The sequence below is a fragment of the Vicia villosa genome, linkage group LG7, assembly GCF_029867415.1.
Source record: "Vicia villosa cultivar HV-30 ecotype Madison, WI linkage group LG7, Vvil1.0, whole genome shotgun sequence".
NCBI classification, from domain to species: domain Eukaryota; kingdom Viridiplantae; phylum Streptophyta; class Magnoliopsida; order Fabales; family Fabaceae; genus Vicia; species Vicia villosa.
In genome coordinates, this window is record NC_081186.1 from 94,492,133 (window position 1) to 94,506,239 (window position 14,107).

Below are 14,107 nucleotides of genomic sequence, written 5' to 3' on the forward strand. Positions count from 1 at the left end.
CATATGATTCGGTGGACTGGAATTTATTTTATTCTATAAAGCTAACTTATTTAATTTTTCAATCATTTATTTTATTTATATAATGCAATAAAAAAAACTAAGTATTAAAACTAAATTTAAAGAATCAATAGACTATGGCCCACACTATCTCCAAAAAAACTGGAGGTAGATAATAGCCTTTCATTACTTCCAAGTAACACTTAAATTTTATGTATGTATTCCATTCTTTACTCAAATTTGTCACACACCAAAACAAAACACAATGTCAAATTGAGCTACAAAAACATATATAAAATGGTGTATTGTTCTTCTCTCTCACCATTCTTCCATATTCCAACTTTTTTGATCCAACAAAGGAAACAACAATTATTATTTAAGCCTCCTCCATTTCTTCATCAAACTAACCTTCCTTCTTCTTTAACTTTGAGTAGAAAAAATCATCTCAAATGCTTCTCAAAACAAAAAGAAACTCAATCTATACAAGAAGAAAAAGAAAAAGAAGAAGAAGAAGAAGCAGCAGCATTTCAATTTGAGCGTTTGTTCTCAAACATTAACCAAGCCACTTTAAAGAGAGAGCCTGGTTGGTTGCATTGCTATTTGCACACCTCTTTTCTCTTCTGTTTTATTTTTCTTTAGTATGTGAATTTAACTTATTCATGTTTTTTTTTTCTGTGTTTTGACATTAACAGGAAGCTTATCTAGTGCAATTTTCCTGGTTGCAGGAACTACAGTAAGAAACTCTTGCTCTTCCTTTTTCTTTACTTCCAAGTTTTGTATTACTATAGTAAGCCTCTGGTGAAAAACAAAAGCAGTTCAATTTTGTAACATGCTAGCACAGACACCGGACACGACACCAACAAAGACACAACACGCCTTTTTACAGAGGCGTTGGTGCTACAGAGGTGATATGTGCTTATGTATTGTGCAATTTCACTATGCTTCTATAGGTATATTCATGGACACCAATTTTTCTTATTACATTCAAATGTATGAGCTTCATTTTATTGCTAGACTATGTAGCACAAACACTTTACATTAAGATGTGTTATGCGTTTGCCACTAACACATATATTAGTTATATTTGAATACTTTTCTTTTCTTAAACTATTGTCATTGTCTAAATATCAATGTTATGTCCGATATTAATATTGTGTCTGGTGTCTGTGTTTGTGTGTGAGTGTTGATAGCTCGCACATTAGTCAAGGTGAGAAAGCTCATGTTCAATTTCCATTGCTACAAAACTTGTGACAACTTTCGACTTTTTACTAATTAGGGTTTAATCGCATTTTATCATGCATATTTTATCGCCGTGAAATCTCTCAAATGCGAAGAAATGTTGCAGGTAGGTGCGGGGATACTTGCTATTCCTGCAGTGACACAAGAATCAGGCTTTTTAGCATCCACAGTTACTTGCATTCTTTGTTGGTTATTCATGGTAATTATTATCATTGCATATTATGTGTTTTTCTTCTGAAAAATTATCACTTATATAGAAGCACTTCTGATGAGAACTCTTGCAGGTTGTTACAGGTTTGCTCCTTGCTGAAGTAAATGTCAACACCATGTGTGATCTTGGTTCTGGCGGCGTATCATTGGTAACTCCCTAACCGAATCATATTAAACTCTAGAGAAAAAGTTACGTTTCACGTAACTATTTTTTTATTCGTGCATCCAATCAAGTTACACTCTGATGCCACTTTTTGAAGTTTTTGTTTTCGAGACAATTTTTAGTAACTCGATCTTGATTTAAGTTCAGGTATCTATGGCTAGAAGAACTTTAGGGACAGTAGGAGTTCAAATTTCATGGTAAGTTTATAAATCAATGATCTCGTGTTATTTCGTTTCATTTTATTAAGAAATAGTTAATAATCGTTGCGATTTTCTTGCAGTTGGTCATACATCTTCATCCATTATGCAGTTTTGGTTGCCTATATAGCTCGTTCTTCGGATATCTTGACAAATTTTCTTCACATTCCAATGTACAAGCCACTAACTAGGCCCTAAATTACGTCTGAACTTTTCATATATCTTTGGTATTCCAAGCATTCAAAGTTTGTTAGGGGCTAATACTAGCATATTCGTTACAGATGGGAAAGTGGAACTCTGATTTCATTGATTTTTGGAGGGATATGCTTCTTTGGAAGGTTTGTTTTTCTTTCTTCATGCTTTCAAGAACAAAAAGTTTCATCTGTATCAAGTTCTGAAACACTGACACAGACACCACACTAATACGTAGACATTGATAATAGTTAAAGAAAATGAAAGAAAGATTGGATGTAACCAATTGCGTTGATGTCATGTCAGACACTTGGCACGCCTTTAATCTGAAGTGTCAGTAATACATATTGTATCCTCTTGACTGACAATACTTAATTGTGATTTGTAGCCAGCGCTTTATTGGTGCAATTAACGGAGTTCTAGTAATTGGAATCATCGGTTTTTTTGTAGCTCTTGTGGTAAGATTTTTATGCCAAAACTTATGAAATTTTCTTGTATAATTTATCTTTTATCTATTACATGATTCATAGGACTAAAAAAAATGATTTATAAATCATATTTGTTCATGTTGAGATTAAGATTTGTTTTTCTATATTAGGCAGTTGCAAGTGGAAACCTTCATTTGGATGCTCTTTTAAAAGCAAACTTCCAAGCAGTTCCTATGAGTATACCAATTATTGCACTCTCATTTGTTTACCATGTAACATCCCTAATCTAAGTTGTTGATTATCAAACACAGACACGGACACCGAACACGGCACTGACATTGTCACGTCAACACGAGTAATAATTTAAAAGACGAATCAATTGAACATAATCACAAGAGTCATTGTCCGACACAGACGCCTATTTTGAGAGGTGTCGGTGCTTCAGATGAACAATGGACAAGGTTTTAACACTTTGATTGTATTCGTGTTCAGAATGTTGTACCTGTTCTTTGTACAAATCTTGAAGGAGACTTGATAAAAGTAAGGTGACAAATCTCATGTTTGCTCTTTTCTTAAACATCAACAAGTTATGCATATTTGAAATTTTCAACACTTCATTGTGTCACTTTTTGTTGCAGGAGTGCAATAGTACTAGGCACTGGTATACCTCTTGTTCTGTTTCTTATTTGGAATGGTGTTATCTTAGGAACTGTTGGTGACAATCCAATGGGATTAGATCCATTACAACAGTTGAGATCTTCAAATGGAACAATTGGAGTAAGTTTTTTTTATGACAGAATCAACTTTTTTTTGCCTACACTGCATTGAAATTTCATGAATAGTTATTAAAACTTATTTTCTTGCACCTAATCTGATTCTGCAGCCTATAGTTGAGGTCTTCTCATTTCTTGCAATTGCTACTTCTTACATTGGATTTGTTTTGGGTTTGACAGACTTTCTAACAGACTGTATGTATATTGTATTTCCAATTTCTCATATATTTTGATAAAAGCTAATACAGAAATTTCATCGAAGTTATTTTATGTACTATCACGTACTATGACGCATTGACACAAACCCTGACATGCTGACACTAGTGATAATTTGAAATTTTGATGTGATTTAGTGCAATCATGTGTATCGGTGTCAAACATTGACACATGTTAGACACCAGATAAATTTTTACTTTGAAGTGTCGTTGCTGCATAAATCACATATGATCCGATGATATCTGAATGATACCTTTATTGTTTTTCAGTGCTGAATCTCCCAACAGGCCAGAACAGACCTCTTCCATATATACTAACTTTAATTCCACCACTTATACTCTCATTATTGGACCCTGAAATATTTTTCAAAGCCTTGGACTTTGCAGGAACATATGGAGGTAAATGTTCATCATTTTCATTACCATGTTAATTTTAAGTACAATATATTTTAGCCATTACAAATCTTTTAGCTCACTTGCAAAAGGGGTTGTGGTAAGAGTTCAACCAGGATTCGAACTCGGACTCTTCCGAAAGACTCATTTTAATCCGACAAAACTTGATTTGACAGATTTTTTCATCGTTTCTTGTCGTTGACAGTGTTGCTGCTTTTCGGAGTTATTCCGGCCGCAATGTCATGGTCTGATAGGAACTCAAATTCATCTTCATCTGCGAAACTACCTGAACTAGTTCCAGGAGGGAGGATAACCCTACTAATGGTGCTTGGTTGTTCAAGCTATGTTATTCTTTCTGAATTATTTGAGAACTTCCAGCACCTTTGAGAAAGCATCATCATACGAATATATTTTCTTACACCTTTTTGTCTGATTCTGTTTGTAATTATTATTAAAGCATATTAAAAGTTTTATAGTGAAAAGTTATATACAAATACTATTCCAATTTGATAAAATTTGAGCTCAAATTCTTGTAACTTATTTTGATTTTTCTATTATTTTAAGTATATTTGAAGGGGTGTGTACATATTATGAACTGTCCATTTTGAATCCAATAAACTCCATAACCAAAAGTAGTGGTTCAATTGAGTTTCTCCAGCCTGGCAAAGATAGTGGATCAATTTGCATTTGATTGCAATGACCAATTATACTACAATGGGACAAAACATATATATAAATCTTGTCCTTGATGCTAGTTGGATTCAATTAGGTCGTCTAGCAGAAGATCTCAAATTTATCACAGTTAAATTATAGATAAATAGAACCTCGTAACAAGGTTATTCGTGTTAAATCATGATTAAATAGAAACCCTAGTTATTTTGTCACAGTTGAACCTTGAATAACCTCGAGAACCTCCAAAAATTTAAGATGGTCATGAATTAAATCTTCAGTGCTTAGCACCAAACAAAGTTAAGAGAATTAAAAGGAGAAAGTAACAATCAGATTATATAATGACAGGTGAAAGCTTCAAAGAGATTCAACTTACTGAATAATAATAACATGTACAAAGATTTTTAACATACTTCTATCTACTATCTCCATTACATGAGAAAAAGTTGAAATTACAATATTAATATATTCTTACCATCTGATTTCAAATTACAAGCATTATTCGAAGTGATACTTAATCCCCGGGAGAAAATGCGGCTTTTTTAGTTATCGTGCCATCCATGGTAACTAGTTCCATTATTCTGCTCAGCATTGGTTGAAGAAGTGCTTCCCTCAGAATATTGATTGTTGTTTGAACTAGAAGAAGAAGAACGGAATGGCCACAGAAACGAAAACGGATTTCGCCTTCCATTGCTCTGACGGTCACTCTCCCTGCTATTTGAGCTACCATTTCCACCACTGTTGCCACCATTCCTTCCTCCCCAACCTCGACTACTACCACCACCACGAGAACTAACTTGTCCTTGAGGTGGCAGCTCGACACGGCAAACAGGACACGAGTTATGTTGAACCAGCCAAGGAATAATACAGTCAGAATGGTAAATATGGTCGCATGGCATCTCTCTTGCTTCAGAACCAAGTTCGAATTTTTCTTTACAGACCGGACAATGTGAATCTGAGCGAAGATGCGCCTGTGTGATCCTAATCGTCGGCATTGCATCAATTGAAGATCGTGCAGCTGGGGGTGGACCACGACGATCATTCATGGTGAGTTGTTCAATAAGTTCTTCCAAACCAGAACCCATAAAGTAGTCGCCAAAATCACCACGCCTCGGACCTCCTCTCGAGCTTCCATTAGGCAAGTTTAATCCAGGAACTTGACCGTGAAATACTAAAAACGGACCAGAACTATAGACGCCCCAACTCTGTTCAGGAACCGGGACAGACGAACCAGACCTCCCTCTAACATCAAAGTTCGGGTGCATTCCAGCCATCCTATGCCTCATGAAATTATCAACAGCGTCCATAAGCCCAAACCTGTTTTCGGAACCTCTGTTCCCCATAAAAGCATGAATAGCATCGAATAAGTCAGGCATTTGTTGAAACTCGCCAGAGCGTGACGGAAGGGTATTTTGGGGTGTAACGCCTCGCATCTCGTCAAGTTCTTGTACAAATCCGTCATCACAGTAAGGGCAGACAATGTTTCTCCCTTCAAGCACAATTGGCCGACTACATTCATAACACCAATGTGTTGCTCCACTTGACATTCTTCAGCTGTATTCAGAAATAGTAAAATATGCATCAAATTTTAATTTTCTTTCTTAATCATATTGATATCTATCTATCTATGATCTATCTGTACAAAAATAAAAACAATTAATAAATGAAACAAACCCTTAAGATTCTACATCTCAATTTTCTATTCCACTGTTAGCATATGTCTGCAAATCATTCACCACAAAAATGAAACAAACCCTTAAGATTCAACCATGGTTTAAAATTGTAATCAGCAACCACCGCATTTGCCAGTCACAATATTGCTAATGAGGTAGACTCTGCAACCACATCAGACCGCAATTGCAGTGTGATATTAAAATCATGCGTCCGACCACATTAGGAACCCTGTCAGACAATTTCACCCGTGTTTCTTCAAGAATTTGTATCAAAACTCATACTTTCATAACTCAAAAATTCAATTTAAATATCAAGTAATGAAAATTTTAAGTGTTTTTCAAAGGTGTATTAATACACCTCCCAATCAAAATTCACTTGCGGCCGCAATGCTCATCGCATAAGCACAGGGACCGCAATCGCAACACCAGCAACCTCATCCGCAATTTAAAACCATGGATTCAACATCCCAAATTGGCAATAGTTATACATCACAAAATGCAAATCATTCAGAGAAACTGAATGAAAATTGTAACCAACAAGCCAGATTCTAGATATAGAGTGTAAAGTGTAAACAACAACTACAATGACAAATTTCATATTCTATCACACAAAACCTTTTTCTCCTTCAAACAACAAAGAACAGTTACAACAGTTACAGAATTAGGGGAAACAAACCTATGCACACATTCATCATAAATGAAAACAATTTACCCTAAATTAATGCAAAAAATTACCAAAGAAAAACAAATAGAGATCAAAATTCATAACCAACCAAACACAGTAATAAAAGCACAATTTTTTTCAAATGGGGTTTCAATTAATCAATACCCAGTTACTCATATAACAAGATTAGGCTAGAATTCATACAGAATCAATCAAAAACTGAAGAACAAGAAGAAAGATGAAAAGTTCAGGGTTCATGAGAGTGAACTCACCAAAGGAAATAGCAAGAACTCAAAGCTTAGTAACCTGAGATTCTGGAGAGAGAGAGAGAGAGAGACTTTTGTGCTATGTTCTAAGGAAAATGACATTTGGTTTTTCACCACTTGAGATTAGAATAATGACTCATTCTTCTTTTTTTTTTTTTAAATAAAATAATAATAAAAGGGAAGAAAATATTGTACCAAAAAAGAATATATTAGGTGTATGGGTAATTTCCATGTAATAAAAGTTGAATAATATAGAGTTTACTTTTGACCAAATCAAATATAGAAAGTTAGAAGGTAATTTTACCATATAGGCATTTGGATAAAATTATTCAAATATCTTTCTAATTTAACTAAAAAATTCAAAGTTTCATTTTATTAAAAAAATATTTTAAATATATATATATATATATATATATATATATATATATATATATATATATATATATATATATATATATATATATATATATATATACACACACACTCACTCAGATTAAATCACATCAAAAAGTCAAACTTAGTATTATGACACATCTAATAATTTTTCACGATATTTTCATATAACAAAACCAACGGATGAATGGAAAACTTCTATGATATAGATCATGTCTATAAAATTTAACATTATAAATCATTTGATATAAAATTTAACATTATGAATCATTTGATATAAAATTTAACATTATGAATCATTTATAAAAGATTATTAAAACCATTAATTTTGATTTATCTCATTAACAAGTCACATAATTTTTTATTAATATTAAATTTTATAGACATGATTCATATAATAGAAATTTCCAACCATACATTAGATTTTATTATACGAATATGCGGTAAAGAGTTATATATATATATATATATATATATATATATATATATATATATATATATATATATATATATATATATTTGCTTTCAACATAATATTTTTAACTAATTATAAATATAAAAAATATTTTCAAAGATAATTAGACTGAAATTTCTATGCTAAATAAAATCAACATCATAAAAGGCAGATATATATATATATATATATAGAAATTTTCTGGATCAATAATTGGACCATGCAAACTAGAAATGCTTTTTCTTGGATAAAGAAAGAGAGTACCCGATCCATTTCCGTATTGCTCATGATATATATCATAACTCGGGCACCCATTTCAAATGCATATCCCATTTTTGCCCAACAAGGTTATGAAAATCCTCGAGAAGCTACCGGCCGGATTGTATGTGCTAATTGCCATTTAGCTAATAAGCCCATAGATATTGAGGTTCCACAAGCGGTACTTCCCGATACTGTATTTGAAGCAGTTGTTCGAATTCCTTATGATATGCAAGTGAAACAAGTTCTTGCTAATGGTAAAAAGGGGGCTTTGAATCCTTAATTATGAATTTAGATTGACCATGAATCTCAATGACCAAGAATTGATATATATATATATATATATATATATATATATATATATATATATATATATATATATATATATATATATATATATATATATATATATATATATATATATATATATATATATATATATATATATATAAAGTGATTGAAGACTAAATACATATATAAAAAATAATAATTAGATAAAAATTAAATATATTAGTTGAAGATTATATACATACAAATTAATAATTAGACCAAAATTCTTATATCAAATTAAATCAACAAGATTATATATTTTGGTTGACGATTAAATTAAAAATAAAAATTTATCATAACTAATAAATTTTTTAGATTTTTAGAACAAAATTAAAAAAATTTAGTTTTTGAAACTAAAATAAAATAATTTCCTTCTTAATTTCATCTTCTAAAATTTTATTTTCAATTTTATAAAATTATTTCCAAAAAATAAAATAACATTTGAAAATAAAATATTAAAAATTCTCCCATAGACATCAATTTCTACAACAATTTTAATTTTAAAATTTTATTGAAAAATATTTAATATTTTGATCACGTAAGAGTTTTAAGATTTTTAGACACTATCTAAATAAAATAAAATGCATTAATCAGTATAAATCCTTGTTATTTTTATTTGCTATAAGAATTTTATTAAATAAACTAAGTTGACCAAAATTATATAGTCGTTGAAGATTATATATGTATGCATTACAATGTAATTTTAAAGTAAATTACATAAAGATAAATGACATAAAGCAATTATACTAATTTTCTTTATCAACTAAGAGTATATTTAGTCATTTAAAACCTTCAAGGATTTTTCACTATATTTAAATTTTTGTACAAGTTTCACACCAAGACTTTTTTACAACCTTCTAAAACATATACTAACACAAAATCTATAGTGGACATTGAATCACCCAAATTCAAAGAACTTTTTTCACAAACACTAAACATTGTGGATGACTTTTGAATCAACTCAATTCAAATGACCTTTTTACACACACTAAATAATATGGTGGACTTTAAATTAACCCAATTCAAAAGACCTTTTTTAAAACACGAAACACTACAAGGGACTTTGAATCTACCCAATTCAAAGGACCTTTTTAGAACACCAAACACTAAGGTGCACGATGAATCAACCTAATTAGGGATGGCAGGCATAACCAAATTCGCGGGGGCCATCCACACACGAACTCGAGTCAACGGGTGAAAATCCAAGTTGACTGGGTTCGAATTTGGGTTCGGGTGCGGGCTTGGGTAGTGTGAAACCCGCACCCGAAACCCGAAATCACGCCCGTTTATACCTGAAATTACATAAGTACCCCTATATATAAGTGTAACAAATTAGGGTTTTTACTAGATTGACTTTGCTTCACTCTTCTGCGTTGCCATCAACGACGGATTCAACATCATCATCAATGCTAACTTAGTCATTCATCAACATCTTCTGCAGTGGAGGTTTCATTTCGTTTCGGATTCAACATCATCATCAACGTCTTCTGCGTTAACATTGTATCACTCTTCTGCAGTGGGAGTTTCATTTCATTTCTCAATCAGGTTCTCCTTCTCACCACTTTTTAATTTGATCCTCACAATTTTTTCTTCAGCCTAGTAGAAAACATTACTCAATTATTCAGCATCTATGCTTTCATTTGACGAAAAAAATGGTAGTCAAACCAAAAGCTCTGTTATTGTTGACTTCATTATAGAGGATCTTTGGGATTTTCCTCTTCCTTGGATAGAATGGTTTCCTTCCATTATATCTTGGATTTTTACTGCTCCAACTAGCTCTGATAATAGAAGGGACATTTTCATTTGGATCCTCAATGATTATGGAGTGCTCTCTCTTAAGGACTCATACAACTTCAACGATAGGAAGCCGTCTTCCTTGGATTGGCTTGATATTATCTTATGGAGGGATGTTCTCCCTAGTAAGGTGCTTTTGGTGTGGAAAATCACGCATGATAAAATTCCCTCTGATGATATGCTTAAGAAAATAGGCATTGTAGTGGCCTCTAAATGTTATCTTTGTAACTCTGAATAAGAAACTACAAATCATATATTTTTTCATTGTAGCTTTTCTAATTTTATCTGGAACTGGTTCAAAAGAAAGGCAAATATCCAAACCAATCCAACTTCAATGCATTAATGGTTTAGCATTTGTAAGGGAGCCATGACCAATCAAGCTTCTCTTGTGGTCAAGGCTGCAATTATTTTTCATAACTCACTAGATTTGGTACTCAAGAAACAATTGGAAGCATAATATTCATCAGCCTAACTGCAACAAATCCATCAACAGGGTTCTGGCCCAAGTCAAGATGACTGACTGGTAACAACACTTCAAATACTACTGCCATCTCCATGATATATTTAATCACAATCAAAGTCTTTGATGTCACCATCTGACCTCCCTGTGCTCCAAACACACGTGAAGTCTTTGGAGTCCCCCTAATTCTGGTTGGCTGAAGTCCTTTGGTTATAGGGGTGGGAATAGGCTAGGCTAGGCTAGGCTAGGCTCTATAAGGCTTGAGCCTGGCCTACGATAAACTTACAAGGCCTAAGCCTGGCCTGTGGCCTACTATAGGCTCTTTTTTCAGCCTGGCCTGGCCTTTTTAAAAGTCTGGCCTGGCCTTAAAGCTTATTTAAAAGCCTATTCCTCATTAAGGTTTTCAATTAATTTGTATAACTTAAGAAGTCTTATAAGTCGGCCAATATATGAATATTTAGGTCAGTCTATTTAACATTTTTTTCTAATATATATGCATATATATAGACCAACCTATTTAACATTTTTTTCTAATATATATTCATATATAGGCCAACATATTTAGACATTTTTTTCTAATATATATTCATATATAGGCCAACATATTTAGACAATTTTTAATAAATACGAAAATATAGGTCGGCCTATAAGACTTCATAGGCTTTTTTTAATAGCCTAAGTCTGGCCTATGAAATTAAATAGGCTTTTAAAAAAACCTAAGTTTGGCCTTTTTTATCAAATAGGTCTGACCTGTCCTGACCTTAAATAAGCTAGGTTGTAGGCCCATGTAAGTCGGCCTGACCTATTCTCATCCCTATTTGGTTCCTTCAATCCAATCACTAAGATAATGGCTTGTGGGATTATTTTTAGAAATCACTTAGGAGATTTCATTCTAAAATTTGCGGAGACTCTTTTGTCTGGGTCCTTTGTTTATGTGATGTTCTAAAGTCTATTAATATAGCTAAAAATCGTGGTTGACACAAGATTTGAATAAAAACGGATTGTATAATGGTTGTCAAAGCTTTCTCCAGCGCCGGTTTGGTCCCTTTGAGTCTTCAACACAAGTAGCACCAAAGTTTGGATCCCGCTAATCATACAAACATCATCATCACTCATATACACATAGTAGGGAACTCTTGTGCTGATTTTTTTGATAAATATAACGCTCAACACAAGTTCCATCGTATTTTTTGACTCTAATATTTATGAGTAATTTTGTAAAGAATAGATTATATATATATATATATATATATATATATATATATATATATATATATATATATATATATATATATATATATATATATATATATGTAAAATTTGCTAGTTTTTAATAGAGTTAACTTAGTTCCCTTTTTGTTTCCTTGTGTATTTGTTTCTTTTTATCTATCCTTTATAAAAAAAAAAATACTAAGTTGAGTTAATCTCCTATTCATACTTTTTATTTAATAATTAATTGTCAAAATTTTATCTCCTAAAAATAAAGTGAAATGTTATAGATTCGAGTAGTTTCATAATTCCTAACTAAAGTTATTCAATTTTGTAGTCATATTTTTCTATATAATTAATCAAATACTTTGGATCCTCTCCTTCATTTTTCTCTTCTTCCCTCTCCATCCTCTCTATCTCTCTCTTAATCAAATCAAATATGTCCATGTAGTACAGAAGAGTCATTATGATTATTATGTTGGAATAGTTTTGGTGATTTTCCTAGAGCTGCAGGCTACAGCATAGTGGTGGGAACACTTGCTCACGTTAGATGCTGTATTGATTAAAGAGGTAGAGCCATGCTTTGGGCCCTTACTGATTGATAATAGAGATTTCCTAGAAATTGATCTATGTAGCACTGATTCCTCTTTACATAAGAATCGATTTAAAAAGGAAAATACAACACAGTACATCATATTCCAGCCCAATCCTAAAATGTCATATAAAGTAGACTTTTTTTAAAATTATTTCCACCAAAATAAAATTTAAATTGCTCGGTTAAATCAACTGTACATAAGTATTAGATACAAGAACGTGAATTCAAATTTACAATATTCCACTTATTCATATTTCACTTATTCATTTTTAAAAAAAAAATTTCCAACCATTAAATTGCTTGAAAAAAAATAACATTTAAATTATATCAAAATAATAATTATCTTGTAGTCTTTTGTAGTCACCATAAGATATATAATATTATTGATGTTTAGTGGTGTGACATTTTTGGTAGACTATTGAAATTTATATATACCAGAACGGATGGAAAATGGTATCCGCCTAATTAGAGGTTGAAGATAATCATTATAAAAAATTACGAGTATGGTGGTTGAAGCTCTTCCACCTCGAAATTAGAGGGGTATTTGAAAAATTAACATTTCAACACTCAAGTCAGTTATTAATTTTAAGAGTATAAAACTCAAGTCATGTATTAAGAGTAAGCAATTTAAAAAGCTCATAAACTTGAGCTTGAAGAAAAAGAATGAAAGTAGTGATTCTATTTATATTGATTAATGAGGGAAAGTATATTAACAAGAGTGACGAGTCCTCGTCATAACTAGCGAGAGTACATCGTAACTAACTAATTTCACTAATTTCTTACAATGTAAGTAACAAACTAAAATGACAGCTAACGAGCTATAAATAACTTTCTTCATTTGTTAATATCCTCTACATAAGTTGAACCTTGGTAAATATTGATTAGGTTCAGCTTGGACATAAAAAAGCTAAAAGATTTAGGCAAAAATGACTCAGTGAAGAAATCTGCTAGTTGATTACGTGAGGAAACAAGGATCAACTTTATAATTCATGCTCGGAAATTTATTGTAATAATATGGTAGTCTATTTTAAGTTGCTTATTCCTTTCATAGAAGACTGGATTGAAAGCTATTTGAAGTGCACTATAACTATCAAAATATAAAACAGGTGGTTTGGAACATTTAACTTGTAGATTACGCAATAGATACATGATCCGTTGAAACTCACAAGTTGCAGTAGCTAAGGCTCTATACTCAGCTCCAGAGGAATATCTTGACACAGTGCCTTGCTTTTTAGTTCTCATTGAAATTAGTGAAAAGCCAATTAAGAAGTAAGATTCTGACACAAATATTCCGGTGTCAATACATCCTGTTCATTCTACATCTTAAAAGCCTTGTAGATGTGCAACAGAAGTCAGGAGAAAGAATAATCCTCAACCATGACACAATTTTAAGTGCCTCAGAACTTTACAGGTTGCATTGTAATGCACAATTGAAGGATTTGATAAAAGTTGGCTTAGTTATGGGGCGATGAATGTGATATACGGTCTAATGGTAATGAGGTATATTAGTCCGCCAATAAGCTTTATAACATGTT

The 14,107-nt window shown here is 32.1% G+C and overlaps 3 protein-coding genes across 4 annotated transcripts; 2 read left to right on the plus strand and 1 right to left on the minus strand.

The window, feature by feature from the left end:
- The first annotated feature begins 236 nt into the window (after window positions 1-236).
- On the plus strand, window positions 237-4,558 carry LOC131615936 (uncharacterized). Its single transcript, XM_058887125.1, has 14 exons — window positions 237-580; window positions 690-730; window positions 1,343-1,435; window positions 1,521-1,595; window positions 1,757-1,806; window positions 1,890-1,979; window positions 2,088-2,144; window positions 2,387-2,456; window positions 2,597-2,698; window positions 2,919-2,971; window positions 3,065-3,203; window positions 3,310-3,394; window positions 3,685-3,813; window positions 4,013-4,558. Exons 1-14 carry the CDS (start codon window positions 295-297, stop codon window positions 4,192-4,194), a joined length of 1,452 nt encoding a protein of 483 aa, XP_058743108.1. The 5' UTR covers window positions 237-294; the 3' UTR covers window positions 4,195-4,558.
- Window positions 4,559-4,836: 278 nt separating this feature from the next.
- Window positions 4,837-7,215, minus strand: LOC131615937 (probable E3 ubiquitin-protein ligase RHC1A). 2 transcript variants are annotated; one of them, XM_058887126.1, is made up of 2 exons: window positions 7,086-7,215; window positions 4,837-6,030 (listed from the first exon to the last, which is right to left on the minus strand). In XM_058887126.1, the coding sequence occupies exon 2, from the start codon at window positions 6,021-6,023 to the stop codon at window positions 5,019-5,021; it is 1,005 nt and encodes a 334-aa protein (XP_058743109.1). In that variant the 5' UTR covers window positions 6,024-6,030; window positions 7,086-7,215; the 3' UTR covers window positions 4,837-5,018. The 2 variants fall into 2 exon arrangements, with proteins under 2 accessions (XP_058743109.1, XP_058743110.1); XM_058887127.1 differs by lacking the exon at window positions 7,086-7,215 and adding an exon at window positions 7,018-7,056.
- A 931-nt stretch (window positions 7,216-8,146) lies between these two features.
- On the plus strand, window positions 8,147-8,467 carry LOC131619739 (cytochrome f). Its single transcript, XM_058890806.1, has one exon. It carries the CDS (start codon window positions 8,147-8,149, stop codon window positions 8,465-8,467), a length of 321 nt encoding a protein of 106 aa, XP_058746789.1.
- The last annotated feature ends 5,640 nt before the right edge of the window (window positions 8,468-14,107 follow it).